At 34.4% G+C, this 16,620-nt stretch overlaps 1 protein-coding gene and 1 non-coding gene across 10 annotated transcripts in view; both read right to left on the bottom strand.

Moving 5' to 3' along the window:
- The window catches only part of OSBPL8 (oxysterol binding protein like 8), a 158,016-nt gene that overhangs the window by 42,533 nt on the left and 98,863 nt on the right, over positions 1–16,620 (bottom strand). For 8 of the 9 annotated variants that reach the window (XM_032393755.1, XM_032393756.1, XM_032393757.1 and 5 more), the window contains one exon: positions 3,814–3,884. In XM_032393755.1, the coding sequence (XP_032249646.1) occupies positions 3,814–3,884 (71 nt within the window). Of the gene's footprint in view, positions 1–3,813; positions 3,885–11,545; positions 14,298–16,620 lie in introns of those variants that run through there. The other variant, XM_032393759.1, reaches the window with a different exon arrangement.
- On the bottom strand, positions 2,673–2,805 carry LOC116625319. Its single transcript, XR_004298060.1, has one exon. It is a non-coding gene; the product is annotated as a small nucleolar RNA SNORA41 (small nucleolar RNA).

The raw sequence follows: 16,620 nt of genomic DNA, 5'->3' as shown, positions 1-16,620 counted from the left end.
TTAATATATAGTACTGTTTGTTTCTTCATTAAATGGTCTTAGAATGCTCAGTAGGTTGTTTTCTTTTTTCTTCCTTCTTTTCATTTCCCCCCATAACTATTGTCCTCTTACGGGCTGTGTGATTCAGGAGGTTATTCAATCTCTTTCAGTCTTAGCTTCCTTGTTGTAAAATGAGGATACTCTTATTAACCTGTAGGGTTACTCTGAGGGTTAAATGAGGTAGTGTGCATGATGTGTTTAACATACTACTTGGTATATATTGTGTTTCAGGTTTGTGACTATCCTCTAGAGTGTAAGTGCTATAAAAAATCTGGCCTTTAAATAAATGGAACATTTATGTATGAGAATACTTTCCTCTTGCTTTGAAAACTACAAAATACTACAGATATAAGGGATAATGTTCATGTTAATATGACTAGATCAGATATCCTGATTTGGAAGGGATTTTTAAATGTCCAGGTAAATATATTTTTTACATCAAGTGATAGACATGTAGCATCCCTATAAATAAGCAGATGTATGTATGCCTGGAGAATCAAGTCAGTAAAGAAATCTGGGCTCAAAAACCACTACCCTTGTAGTAGGATTACTTTTATCCCACTAGACACAGTACCCATGCTGGAAATTCCTTTTGTTGAGATGGACTACCAAAAATTCATTTAAAAATGCTAACAGCAAGATGAGATGGGATTTGATTAACTGACTTTTCCAATCCACTCATTTATAGGATGCATGAGAAATAGAAACTGTATTTTTTTAAAAATGGGGGGGTAAAAAAGTGTATTCCATTGTGCTTACTGGTCTTAATCATGTATTTTAAGAAATAATCCCAAATCCTATGACCAAAATGGCAGTATTAACACTTTTTGCATCAAATTCAGAAAAATATAAGGTTAAAATTATGATCGTCTCAGTTATGCACACTGATTACAGAAGGAATAACAAAACTGTGTTTCCTGAAGTTACTTAAGTAAGGTTAAAATGTTCAGAATTCCATGAGAATGTGGTTTAATGATAAATGTATAAATTTTAGGACTGTTGTGAAAAACAAGACTGGGTAATATGTTAGAATATTTAAGGACAAACTGGTGACTATGCATCTCTTCAGCTAACAGAATAAACAAGGATTAAATCTAAGTTAAGATAGAATCAATAGGTTTCAACTGTTGGAAAATATCAGGATTTAAGAACAATTTTACTTACACTAGTTACCATGTTAAGAATCCCATTCATTCACTGTAATTCCCCCTCCCTTTTTAAATAAGCTCTATGTCCAACGTGGGGCCTGAATTCACAACCCCAAGATCAAGAGTCGCATGCTCTACCAACGGAGCCAGCCAGGTGTCCCTCACTGTAATTCTTATTCAAAAAAAGAAGATGAATTCTCAAATACCTACTATTAACCAGGTACTCTGTCAGGCACTTGCAGTATCACAATCTGGGATGTGGATCTTTTCTCCTTTGTACAGATAAGAAAACTGAAGCCATTTTGAATCCCAGCTTTACCACTCTGACCCTTATTTAATTTCTCTAAGCTTCAGTTTGTTCACTTAGAACATGGGGCCAATAATACCTACCACCTTTTAGTATTGTTATGAGAGTTAAGGTGACACACAGTAAGCTCTTAATACAAAATAGCTATTAATATCACTGTAATTAGTATCTAAGAAGTCACAGGTAATATATATGAATCAAGATTCAAACTTGCTTTTTTGACTTTAAAACAGTGCTGTCCAGCAGAACTTTCTGAATGACAGAAATGCTACATATGGCTACTGAGCACTTGAGATATGGCTAGTGTAACTGAGGAACTTCTCATTTCACTTGATTTTAGTTAATTTAAATTTAAAGAGTCCAATATGATTGGTGCTATTAAAAGTACAGTTCTGTTTTTATTTTTTTTAATTTATTTTTGTGTATGTGTTTTTTTTTTTTTTTAAGATTGTATTTATTTATTTGACAGAGAGAGAGACAGCGAGAGAGGGAACACAAACGGGGAGAGGGAGAAGCAGGCTTCCCGCAGAGCAGGGAGCCTGATGCGGGGCTCCATCCCAGGACCTCGGGATCATGACCTGAGCTGAAGGCAGTCGCTTAACGACTGAGCCACCCAGGCGCCCCTAAAAGTACAGTTCTAAAGCCTATTTTTTTTTTCATTAATCCATCCTGCTTCATTAAGGTATGTAAATTTTCTTTTCAGGCTCCCTGCCCTCCCTCTTCCCCTCCTCCCAATTTAGAGACTACATATAGGTGGCTGTGATATATAAGTGTGGGGTTTAAGTATTTAGACTTCTGAGAAGGAATACTGTTCTACCACATATTCAACAATTCTGGTATTAACTGCTTGAAAATAGGTTTAAAAAAGTTCTATAAATTTCATTATATTTCTAGCTATTGAAGACTCAAAATAAATTATTTTTTCTTTACACATCTCATAAAATGATCAAGGAATTTCTTACTTGTATGTTATATAATATATATATATATATATATATATATATATATACACGGTACTATTAAACTTCTATCCTAAGTACTTTTACACATATGATATTTAAGTAATGAATACTTGAAAAGTGTGGATAAAATGTGTATAAAATTATACGTTAAAAAAAATCATGCACTCTTCTCAACCATTGTCATGAATGGAAACAAAAATGTAGGTTTTTTTCATGTTCTGTTCGTCATACATATGCCCACTTCTATTTTGTTAAGAAAGAGGTGTTTAATCACGTAAACAGTTTCTTTCCCACAGTAGAATGCCACAACTGCTCCCATGAGGACAGCTAGAAACTAGGAGCTGTGGCAGAAAAATAATGGGTAGCAGCTCTCAGTAGCTGAGAACAGCAGAGAATACACTAGCTTAAGAAATAGATTTTCTGACAGTCACTGAAGTTTGATTCCACAAACAAAAGCTTTTTCTATTGAACCTGACCTGAAATAACAGTCAGAAGTCAAATTCTTTAACAAATTATAGCAAATATATTATATATAGAATATATATATATTCTATATATAATATTAGAGAAATTACAAACCCATAGGAAAAGCAATGTATTATATAGTGTTTCTCAAATTTGAACATATACTCTTAAAGAAAAAGTTCTCAACAGTAAAAATATGTACAAGTATCCCAGTTTGAGAATTACTAATTTAGGAAACTGTATCTCATTCTAAGAAAATGTCTTTCAATTGCAGGCCATTACTGCAAGAGACTTTGGCCTTTAACTGGTAAAATGTATGTATTTTTTTTTTAAGATTTTATTTATTTATTTGACAGAGAGACACAGCGAGAGGGAACACAAGCAGGGGGAATGGAGGAGGGAGAAGCAGGCTTCCCGCCGAGCAGTGAGCCCGATGTGGGCCTCGATCCCAGGACCCTGGGATCATGACCTGAGCTGAAGGCAGATACTTAACGACTGAGTCACCCAGGTGCCCCAAAATGTATGTATTTTGACTGTCATTCAAATAAACTCAAAACACTTAAGAGTTAAAAAACAAAACAAAACAAAACACAAGGAATCCTGAGAACTTCTCCGAATGGAATTCTCAGTCTGAGAAGTACTACAATAACAGACATATCAGAAGCAATATAACTCTGGAGAGAACACACTGGTTACCAATAGGCTGTATTTCTAAGTAACCAACAGGACCGACATCAACCCCAGTGGAACTTTCCTTTTTTCATATATACTGCATGATTTAGATATACCAACATAAAAACATCCCATAAAAATCTGATAGAATTTTATTGTTCTTCTTCTTAAATATTAGAAAAATGCCATAGTCATGTATTTGGGGACAACACATGCTTACCTTGCTCTTTGACATAGAAAGTGAAGATTCATCTTTATTTTGAGAAATGTCTTCCTTTCCTCTTTCAAAACCTTTAAAAAACATTGTTATTATTTTAGTATTACTATATAGCATACAGGCATTAAGAAGCAAATGCATATAAGTCATCCAATTTCAAATATACATTATATTTGGTATATATTGGTACAAAAGCTTAGACTAAACAGTGTTAAACTATTATAGTTTAAAACCCTTCTAAGGGATCATATGTAGTATAATAACTCTTTAGAATAACTTAAGGCTTACAAAGGCAATGAAGTCTTTTCCTGAACCCACCAACATCAAGTTAAATACCTCTTTTCTGTGCTCCTAGAGCACTTTTCATGAACTCAGGCCTCATGGAGCTTTTATTCTAGTGACTCTTTTTTTCTTTTTCCTTTTTTTTTTTTTAAGATTTATTTATTTATGGGATGCCTGGGTGGCTCAGTCAGTTAAGCGTCTGCCTTCAGCTCAGGTCATGACCCCAGGGTCCTGGGATTGAGCCCCATGTCGGGCTCCTGGCTCAGCAGGGAGCCTGCTTCTCCCTCTCCCTCTGCCTCTCCCCCTGCTCATGCTCTCTGCTCTATCTCTGTGCCTCAAATGAATAAAAATTTTTTAAAAATCTTAAAAAAAAAGATTTATTTATTTATTTTGAGAGAGAGACAGAGAGAAAGAGAAGCAGACTGCCCCATGAGTGCAGAGCCCGACATGGGCGGGGCTTGATCTCAGGACCCTGAGATCAAGACCTGAGCTGAAACCAAGAGTCGGTTGCTCCACTGACTGAGCCACCCAAGCGCCCCTCTAGTGAACTCTTTTCTAATGAAGAATCCTAACTGAAAGAACCAACCCAGCATATTTTTAACACCTCTTGCCAAATCAGAAACAATTCTAGAATTGGTGATAACGGACTAGAGAAAATAAATCTAGACTGAGGGACAGACTTAAAAACCTAACAATGTGCTTATTGTGAGAATTAAATGAGGATCCATTAGAAAGCATTTAGCATAGTATTTTCCACATAGTATACATTCAATTCATGTTGACTCTTAAGATGATCATCGGCAGTGACTACTGTATACAAATTCTAAAAGAATGAATCTAAAATACATGAATGTACTGGGATGAACATGCACAGATCCCTGCAATCAGGTAACACATTAACATAACACTATGCCAAAAGCAATTAACAGATTAATGTTATTAAGAGTACAATTAGAGAGGGGTGCCTGGGTGGCTCAGTCGGTTGAGCATCTGCCTTCGGCTTGGGTCATGATCCCAGGGTCCTGGGATCGAGCCCCGCATTGGGCTCCCTGCTCAGTGGGAAGCCTGCTTCTCCCACTCCCACTCCCCCTGCTTGTGTTCCTGCTCTCGCTCTATGTGTGTCAAATAAATAAATAAAATCTAAAAAAAAAAAAAAAAAAAAAAGAGTACAATTAGAGAAATGTTAATACTGAAATTTGCGTGGCAGGTATAAAAGGAGCAGTACTCAATTTAAAGATGTTCCTTCTACTTTTGAGGGCAAGTATTATTAACTCTTCCCTATAATAATTTGTTCTAAGTCCAATAAGAGCCTATATTAAAAATACATACATAATTATTCATAAAGCAGCACTTAAAAAATCATCAGTAGCACCAGTGCCTGAAGCATTTAAAAATTATTTCTAACATATTAATAATACCATTTTTCTCTATTTGGCTTTTATTAGCTAAAAACAAATCCATTCCAATTTCCTAATCCAGAGATTTTACTGCATTGTTTTCTGTAATATGAAGAAGGTATCTTCCCCCACCCCCTAACTCTGTTAAGGAGGATCACTCAATCCCAATACTAGGGGGAAACAAAACTATTTCATAAATGCAACATGAAATTTTAAATAACTTACCAAAATTTTAGACTTTAGTATAAAGCAAACCAAAGTTACTTAATTCAGTTTAAAAATTCTAAAATATTTATTCAGAGTAGTAACATTTTATAATAAGTAATTCTTTTTTAAGATTTATTTATTTTAGAGAGCACGTGAGCATGGGGGGAGGGACAGAGGGTGAGGGAGAATTTTTTTTTTTTTTTTAAGATTTTATTTATTTATTTGACAGAGAGAGAGAGCAAGCACAAGCAGGGGGAGTGGCAGAGGGAGGAGGAGCAGGCTCCCCACCAAGCAGGGAGACTGATGTGGGGCTCAATCCAGGACCCTGGGATCATGATCTGAGCCGAAGGCAGACACTTAACCAACTGAGCAACCCAGGCACCCCTGTAATAAATAATTCTTAATATTAATGAATTATTATTTTCTACCATGTGTGGAGATTCAAAATTACTTTAAAATTACTCCTCTATTTTTTTAAAAAAGTGGTATTTATAGACAAAATTCTGAAGCCTATAACACATTACTGACCATTATTAATAATGCAGAGCAATTTCAGATCATGACTTTTTACCAAGTTTGCTTGTTAGTGATTTTAGGTAGTAAATTCTCTTCCTACTATCCTCCCAACTGCCTCAATGATACAGAAATCTATATCCCCATCAAAATGGCTAAAATTAAAGGGATACTACCTTCCAAGTACAGATTAGAATGTGGAGCAACTGGAACTCTATTCACTACTGGTGAGAGTATAATGGGACATAACCACTTTGGAAAACTATTTGAAACTACGTACTAAAGCGGAATTTATGGATATTCTAACACAAAGCAATTCTAATCCTAGATATACCCAACAGAAATGGTTGTGTATATTCATCAAAGTAAGATACAAAAATGTTCACAGCAGCTTTATTCATAATAGCCAAAGTCTGAAGCCAACTCAAATGGTTATTAAGGTTGAATAAATGAATATATTTGCACAATGGAATGTTACACAGCAATGTAGTAGTAATTAAAAGAACCAATTACTACTACAGACACAATATTGAGCAAAAAAAAAGCCATGTCTTTCCATTAAAAAAAAAAAGCACATACTGTATGACTCCATTTATATACAGTTCAGGAACTGGCAAACCTGATCTATAGGGATAGAGGTTGTTACGGTGGTTTACCTTTGTTAGTAGAAGGAATTGACTGGGAGGGGCAAGAGGCACTCTTCTGTGGATCTGGGAAGTGGTTACATGGGTCTATATGTAACTTAAAATTCAAAAGGTGTGCCTTTAACTATGTGTAAGTTATGCCTCAATAAAAAAATAAATAAAAACTCAGCCTTCTCTATTCTTCCAGTTTATTAGACCTCTCCTGCTTTGGCATCCTTCCTCACTTAGTCTATATGCCTTTAACTTATTTTGCACCTGACTAATTCTTATTAATTCATCAATAGTAATAATTAACATATTAATGAAAACAATAAAGGAACCAACATCCACTTGTAAGAACACGTGTGATTATGACACTATGCTAGATGTTTTACCTAATTTTTAAAACAACACCACAAAAAAACCCCACATATTAACTATATTTTATATAATTGAAAAAGCCAAGGTTCACAGAAATTAAGTAACTTGACTAATGTCAGTAAGTATCAGAGCTAATTCAAACTTAGGTCTAACTTTAAAATTCATGCTATTTTTAGAATGCTAGGTGCCTCTCAAGACCAAGGCCACCTCTTCTCGGTGGCCTTGCTCTGACTGTGTAGGAATAGTTAGCTCTCCCTTCTCCGAGATATATAGCATTTCATACATATTTGTACTACCCTATTTATCACAATATACTTCAATTATTTGTTTTCATGTTCATATTCCATACTTCACTGTGAATTCCTGAAAAGAAAGGTCTAATCCTTATTCACCCTTTCAAACATAAAAATTTGATATTGTTGCAAAAATTAACAAAACTGGACTCCACTGTTATTTGTAATTATTTTATTAAATACATAAAATATAGAACAGCTTCAGAAAATGCATAAAATATGTATAATTTAATGTATACAGTGAATATTGGCATAACCACCACCAAACAAAAAAAACAAAGAAATGTCAAAATCCCATAAGATCCTCCCCACTTCCCAGCACCATTCTTGATCACAATCTAATCTTCTCAAAGGCAACTTATCTTGATTTTTGCAAACATTCTTTACCAGCATGTCAAGCAGGTATTTCATTCATTTTTATTGCAGATTAGAATCCCATTGCATAACTATACCACTATTTATCCATCTATTGTAGATAAACATTTGGGTTGTTCCTAATTTGTTCCTCTTATGAACAATGGTGCCACAAATATTCTTGGAAGTATATCCTGGTATATATATATATATACACACATATACATATATATATATATATATACACACACACATATACATATATATATATACATATATATATATATATATATATATATATATATATATATATATATACACACACACCTACCTGTGAGTTTCTTTAAATTCTAGAATTCCTGGGTTATAGTATATGTGTTCTTCAACTTTAAGGATACCAAATTGTTTATTTTTCTCCTTTCTCCTGGAGAAAGGAGTAAGAGTTCTCCTTTCTCCATATCCATGGTAACATCAATATTGACAAATTTTTAATATTTTTGCTAATCTCTGGGGTGTGTATATCAATGGTATAATGGGCTTCTAGTTTGCATGTCCTTGACTATTAATGATGTTGAGCACTTTTAATTAGCCATTTTAACTTTCTCTTTGTGAAGGACCTCCTCAGATCCTTTGTGCATTTATTTTTTTTTAAAGATTTATTTATTTGAGAGAGTGCACACATGCACGCGCTCGCACACCCAGGGGGAGGAGCAGAGGGAGAGAATCTTTAAGCAGACTCCCCATGGAGCATGAAGCCTGACAAGGGGCTCAATCCCACAATCCATGAGATCATGACCTGAGCCAAAACCAGGAGTCAGATGCTTAACTGACTGAGCCACCCAGGAGCCCTAATCTTTTGTGCATTAAAAAAAAAAAAAAAAAAAAAAATATATATATATATATACACACACACACACACACAGTCTATCTTTTTCTTATTGATTTATATAGGAATTCTTGATGTATTCCAGATACTGGTCCTTTGCCAGCTATATGTTACAAATAACTCCCTATTCTTGTCTTATTACCTACATTTTTTTTTTTTTTATAAACCACTCAATTTTAAGGTAGTCAAATTTAGCCATCTCATTCTTTAATGGTTAGTGCTTTTTGGTCTTAAGAAAGTCTTCCCTAAATCTGGGGTCACAAAAATATTTTTAAGTAGTGTAGTAATACACAGAGTTTACTTCCTCCTACTAACCCAATGGAATATTATCCCTAAATAAATTAACACCATGTCCCTAACTCCTAATTTGTTAACAGAATACAAGTGCTATCATCGACAAGGTATAACCTTTTCATATATTTCCGTAATAATTTGGTTCAATAATGTTTAGATATAATAAAGCAAGCTTTATGCTGCTTCAGTCTTGCTAAAATGTATTTACAAATATAGCTACATTAATATTAACTGTAATGAACATAGCCAAGAATCAAGAAATTGTACTAAAAAAAAAAACTCTGAGAGTCAAAATTAGTAAAAAGAAACCTATCTGTGCACTAAAGCTCACACAGTTTGCCCATAAGTGATTTATTTGCTCAAAGTTTATTTACTCCAATTTTCTGGTACTATTCTAGAGATTGGTCCAATAAGCATATCTAGAAGTTATACCTGAGATTGCGGAAAGAAACAGATAAGCAGACATGAACTTAAAAAAAAAAAAAAAAAAGCACTATGGTGTTATTGGAAATACATGGGCAGGTGGTACCATTTCTATATTATAGCTCATCATAAAGAAAAAGGCCAAACCAATATATTTCTTAAGGTAGAAAGACAAAAAAGTAATTTTTTCCTAAGGAAACTAAAATGAAAAGAAGGTTATGTTCAAAGTAGTAAGGCAAAATGATCTTTCAATATCACTAACGCAGAACCTCTCCTCTAATAATGTCAGGTAAAAACAAATGCATCTAAAATTTTTTTCAGTAAAGTGAAAGGTCCCAGAAGAAATATGTTTTATTTTTTAACTGGAAAAACAACAACATAAAAGCCACTTTTCTGAAGTACCTAATTCCATTCTATTTCTTAGCTGATAAAATGCAACATAAAGAGCTTCCGATTGTGGCTGGTTGCAGTACAACTGCTGGTTGTAAAAAGGGGGATATGGAAGCATCCCTATGAATATGATTTTCTTTATTTCAAGAATTAGAAAACAAAGCCAACCATTTACTTTTCCATTCAAATAAATCAATCCAGGGTGACCTTCAATATATTCTTTGACAAGAGAAATTGACAATTCTGCCTTTAGTTACCTAATTAAGTAAATAGCAAACTTTTAATAAAAGTGAAGTTTTCTGTTGTTTAGTAGTCACGATTATTCTTTAATATTAAGTAGAATCATTGCATGAAAGTCAGCAAACATTTGCTACAAGCTTGCTAGCTTAAAAAATAAAATACAGAAACACACACAGAAATAGAACTAAGTCACACTGTAAAAGCAAATAGAGTATTTAACAACTTTCAAATTTTTCAGCATGTTGTATTTTCAAAGACACTTCTGAACAAAGACAAATACTAAAATGTACACCATTTTGAGAACATAAGAAGCATAGATAGTAACCATGCTATACTGAGAAGATGAAATACAGATTATGAATGCTGTTTATAGCTTATGCTACTTAGGCAACAGTTCAGGACTATGGTTCCCAATTCTTTTGTGAAAACACTGTCAGAAAAGAAATCAGTAAATTTATAATGATTTATTTAACTGTCCAGGTAGCACCATCTATACGGTGTTTCACTATCTCAAAATAATGCATATACCACCTATCAGCATGAATATTCATAAAAAGCCAAGAATAAATGTTAGTGTGAAACCAGAAAACATAATTCAAATTTAACAAAACGTGTCAGAAAAATCTAGAGATGATTAAAGCAAGCACCAGTTTCAGTGATTTCTTTGCCATGAGTATTGAAAGAATATTTTCATTTTAAAAGAAAAATATAACCTCAAAAGACTAGACAAAATTATGTTGCAATTTAAATTTTGAAAGGAAAATAGAGATTTTAAAATATTTTAAAATATATATCCAAATATTTGCTATAATAAATCTTTTTCATACAATTAAAGACCTATTTCATTAACCAATTATTTAATGTCTGAATCATAACTGTCAAATGCCTAATTTCATTTTAAAATTGTTACCTTAAAAATAACAATTTCTTAGCACACACTCATTATACAAAGACACATCTAACAACAAGAAGGCTATTTCAAAAATTATACTTGGACAGAAAACTTCACTTTAGTCAGGACCTGAACCATTAAAGCTTATAAACAGCAATTTTAACACAGTTACTATCAATATTAAATATCTGGGTTTCATTTGCAAAAACCTCAGATTAATTTGCTTATTTATAGAATTTTACATTTATCTCAAGTCCAGAAAAGGTTTTAATTTTATCAAAGGATTATAATATTTATTTCTATAATTAAAGCAAAAATTCATGCTATCAGCAATGCAAGATTTGTAATTCACTGAATCACTAGTTCTCAAGTTTGGGCTTAAGAGATTTTAAGAGAAAACATGGAAAAGCCAAGCCATATAGCAGCAGTCACTAAAACTGAACCTTTCACTACAGAATCTGTTTCATTTAAATGAAAGCAGTTTTAAGATGTTGGAATATCTAGTTTAATGAAAAGCCTGCAAGAAATTAAGAAAAGAATGCAAGATTAAACAAACAAACCTGGCAACGAAGGAGAAAGTTCATTGTATCCTCCAAATGAAGCATTCCGGACAAGCTTTCGGCCATCAATTCGTGGAGGAAATAAAACAGGCGAAACCACAGTACAGGAAGAAAATCTACGTTGTTGTGAGCTCTCTTCTTTCATGGCTTAGAAGGTCTATTTAACGTATATGTTCACCCAGAAGGCTAATTAGATCAGTATGGCAATGAGAGGCTTTTCTCTCACATCCAAATGTAGCGAAACCCACCAGCACAAACAAAGGACACACACATTTAACAGCAAAGGAGAAGGACCAGAGACTGTCAAATCAGCAATAAACAGAAAAGGCATTAAGCCTTGCTAGTGGGTTGTTGGGTTTTTTTTTTTTTAATGAACTGATAAACAAGAAAGGCAATTCCACTAATGTTTTACCTTTTTATCAAACCAGCAATGCCCTGAACTGAGTTGCTGCTTTAGTAAAAACAAAGCAAGATCAATACTTAGAGATTCAGGATGAAGTAAAATGCAACCCTTTTCTCATATCCGTTATGTTTTTGTAGTATCTGCCACACTTCCACCTCTTCCGATTCTTTCCAGTTTTTGCTTACCTCATAAATGGATATAAATATAACACTGTTTATCTTTCCTGAAGCCTCTAGATCTATATCTAATCCACTGCGTGCCTCAGCCATGTTTAAGAATTCATAAGGAAAGATATTCTTTCAAGTACAATTTTTATGGATTCTAACAGCTAAAGTGGAAAATAAATATTAAGTTTTACCTCTAGCAAGGACATATGAGTCATTAAGACAATGTTAATGCAAACCAATCCAGAAGGAAGACTGAAAAGACACCACAATAATGCTGAGTGCTCTAACACATGTTCTCTTGAAACAAATAGGAGCTGCTGTAGTTCCTGTTCAACGCATTTAAACTTTTCAAAATATATCATCTACCAATAAGGATTTTCCACTTAAAACTCTCCTATTTAAAGAAAAATGCAGCTTTATTATCACAATAACAAATGGAATACCTTTCTTTACTAGATTAAAACTAAGTTACTGGTATGATCTCACATTATTAAATCTAACAGTAAAGTGCCAATAGCCAAATTTATAGTCTATGCTATCTCTTTATAACTACCATTAAAATTGCAACTGACAGTGGTTCATTTTTATAGGTACTTTACTATACGATCTCAGTTTCCTTCCTCCTATTGTGCATACATTTCAAGGCTATTTCTCCACTCCTATACAATAACATCCTATATAATCTAAGTCTGTTTCTCTTTACTAGAAAGTACACTTAACAAATAAATTTAATTTCCTTTATGTAACATGTTCTTTATTGGGCAAAGGCATTTCAAAAATCAAATAATGGTAAAAATAAGTTTACAGTTGATAATTACAACTACAACAGGGATTTGGGTTGTTCTGTTTCTTTTGCTTTTCTCCATGTCATGAAATATAAATGACCATTAATTATAGACAAGAGAGAAATAATTATAATTCATACAGTGGTGCTTGACTCTCAAGGCATTGTTGTGTTAATGGTTAAGCAGGATTTGAAATTAAACTGCCTGGGTTCAAATCCCAGCTGGATGCATTTTAGCAATTATGTTAATTTCCGTGGGTCTCTGTTTCCTCATCTATAAAATGCTAATAATATTACCTATATTACCACATTGTTATTAGGATGAAATTGGATAATATATGTAAAATTTAGAAAGGTTTCAGGTTAAAATGGCAGAAGGAAGACACTAACCTAATGTGTTCTCTCCTAAAACTAAAATTGTAAGAAAGGGGTAATTTCTTAAAAATAGAAAGTATGGGTACGTATTCCACAAGTATGGATCCAGGATAGGATACAATAACAACATATATTTGACATTGGAAAGCATGAGATTAACAAGTAGTCACTGTCTTGCATATCCCAGAAAGCTGAATCACAAACCAGCAATGGCAAAAACTGAGAACCAGCCCCATTTATACCAAAGAATCCTTTTGCAGATAATTCATAACACCAACTTCCTCTAGATCAGGAATCAGATAAGCTATTGACATCACCAGTAATTCCAGAATCAGGACCAAAATATAAGCAGTGCTTTCAAAATTAGAAGGAAAATGACTTCCAACTTAAAATTCCATACCCAGCCAAACTATCAACTACATATTAGGGTAAAATAAAGGTATTTTTAAACATGTACGGTCTAAAATTTACTTTCCATGAGTATTTTCAAATAATTTACTAGAGCAGTCCTTCTCACCTGGGATTCATTAGGCCTACTGCATTGAAATATCCACTTTCCAAAATGAATTAACCTTTTCTCCCATACATCTATAATGGCTCTACCCATGCACCATAATCCTTGGGAGAACTGAGAAAATATTCACTTAAATTATTTTCTATAGGCCTTACTTCCCTCATACAACCCTGCTTGAGAATGGCTGTACTAGAATTGTATTTTACCAAAAAGTGATAGCAAAAGTAAGAATGCATGGGATACAGGAAACAGGATACTCAATATAAAAGAGCTGTCATCACCCAAAATGTCCCCTACCACTGTACCATTTCTTTGTAAACCAAGGACAAACTGTTTGGGTGAACTCTGCCCAATTTTTTCTGACTTTGGCTTGTCTTGATAGTATGCTGATGAAGTTTCTTCTCTGTTCCCCCATGCTATGATGTTTGGATAAGGTGAGTACACTTCCAGTACACTGAAATGTTCTACTGCCGGAGTCCAGCTCCAGCCGGGGTGGGTCTCTCGTAGGAAAGGACGGCGTCGGCGAATGAGGAGACACAGGTACAGGATCAGGTTGCAAGCATCTCCTCCTGACAGCCTCGGAGGAACTTTATTTATATGTTAGGATATTTTTGTTTTTCCAAATCTTAGATCATTTTCTGGATTACAGCCATAGCCTTCTTTCATTTTTCCTTTGTAATGATTAACATGACCTTTATTGATTTCTGCTTATTGGCTTTTGCTAAAACTAAAAAACAGTACGCAAAGAGAAAGGTGCTAGACAGAGCGTGACCGTCTTGTTATTTTGTTCTATAGAAACTAATTCTTCGTGGAATTAGTTTCATTATGATTGCTTAGATAGGCGTAACTAAAATGAGTAGTCACTTTATCATGAAACCCCAGAAATATTCCCACAATTATAAAGACTGCCATAAACAAAATGAAAGAGAATAGCAGGAGCCAGCTGTGGAGTCTCCTGTTTTCAGGATCGTCCCCCATACTTTAGACTTTGTCAAACAGCATGAGTAGCTTGGCTCGTGCCATTCTACCTTTTTTTTTTTTTTTAAGATTTTATTTTTGGGGCGCCTGGGTGGCTCAGTCGTTAAGTGTCTGCCTTTGGCTCAGGTCATTATCCCAGGGTCCTAGTATCGAGCCCCGCAGCGGGCTTCCTGCCCCGCAGAAAGCCCGCTTCTCCCTCTCCCACTCCCCCTGCTTGTGTTCCCTCTCACGCTGTCTCTCTGTCAAATTATAAATAAAATCTTTAAAAAAAAAAAAATTTTATTTTTTAGAGCAGTTTTAGGTTCACAGCAAAATTGAGAGAAAGGTACAGAGATGTCCCATATACCCCGCTGCCTCCATATATGCATGGCCTCCCCTATTATCAATTCTCCTCACCAGAGCAGTACATTTCTTCTAATTGATGAACCTATGTTGACATATCATAATCACTCAAATTCCATAGTTTATCTTAGGGTTCACTTTTTAATGTTGTACATGCCATGGGTTTGGACAATAGCATAATGACATGTAGCTATCATTACAGTATCATACAGAGCATCTTCACTGCCATAAAAACCTGTGTTCTGCTTAGTCACTGCTGCCTCCCTGCTAACTCCTGGAAAGAATTGACCTTTTTACTGTTTTTCCGTAGTTTTGCTTTTGCCACAGTGTAATGTAGAACTCTAATGAGTAACATTATTTCTAAGTCTCTGTTGTTGGGTGTTTCATTTGTCTCTATTTCAGCACCAACACCTCCTGTCTTACTTACTGGAGCATTATGGTAAGTATTAAATAGCCCCTGACCCTTGCCTGGCTCTGCTTCTTCAGGAGGGTCTTGACTCTTCTTTGCCCTTTGTTCTCCCTAGACTAAGGATAATCTTATCAAGTACCATGAAAAAACCCTGTTGAGATATGGATTCAAAATACCTTGAACAGATAAAATCAATTTGAGAACTGACACACTGATAATATTGATTTTTCCTACTGGAAACATGGTATGTCTCTTCATTTATTGAGAATACACCATCTTAGTGTTATACTTTTCTACATAAAGATACTATGTTAGATTTATTAGACTTACTGCTATGTACCTTATTTTCTGTTACTTTAAGTGGTATTTTTTGAACTGCATTTTTCTAACCACTTGTTACTGGTACATACAACCACAGTTAATATGTATCCAGTAATTTCTTAATAACTTTAATAATTTATCTGTGAATTTGGGAGAGCTTCTGTATAAACAACTATACTAACTACAAATAAAATTTGCTCCTTTTTTATTTCTTTTTACCTTATTCACTAGCTAAATTCCAAGTACAATGCTGAAATGAAGTGTAGATGGTATACACCTTTGTTCCTAATTCTAACTTTACAAGGTTAAGAAAGAGTTCCTTTCTATTTCTAATTTGCTAAAAAATTTTGTATCATGAACGGATGCTAACATTTTCAAATACATTTTATTTTATTTTTTTAAGATTTTATTTATTTATTTGACAGAGAGAGAGACTGTGAGAGCAGGAACACAAGCAGAGGGAGCGGGAGAGGGAGAAGCAGGCTTCCCGCCAAGCAGGGAGCCCGATGTGGGCCTCGATCCCAGGACCCTGGGATCATGACCTGAGCCGAAGGCAGACGCTTAACGACTGAGCCACCCAGGCACCCTCAAATACATTTTATTGATGGGATGATGACATAGTTTTTCTTCTTTAATCTGTGTGTTAAATGACATCATAGTTTTTTTTAAAGATTTTATTTATTTGAGAGAAAGAGAGTGTGTGTGTGTGTGTGTGGGTGGGTGGGTGGGTGGGAGAGGGAGAGAGAATCTAAAGCTGACTCTCAGCTGGGCACAGAGCCCAA

The sequence above is a fragment of the Phoca vitulina genome, unplaced genomic scaffold (assembly GCF_004348235.1).
Source record: "Phoca vitulina isolate PV1807 unplaced genomic scaffold, GSC_HSeal_1.0 scaffold76, whole genome shotgun sequence".
Taxonomy (NCBI): Eukaryota; Metazoa; Chordata; class Mammalia; order Carnivora; family Phocidae; genus Phoca; species Phoca vitulina.
This window is presented reverse-complemented; position numbering and strand designations above follow the sequence as displayed.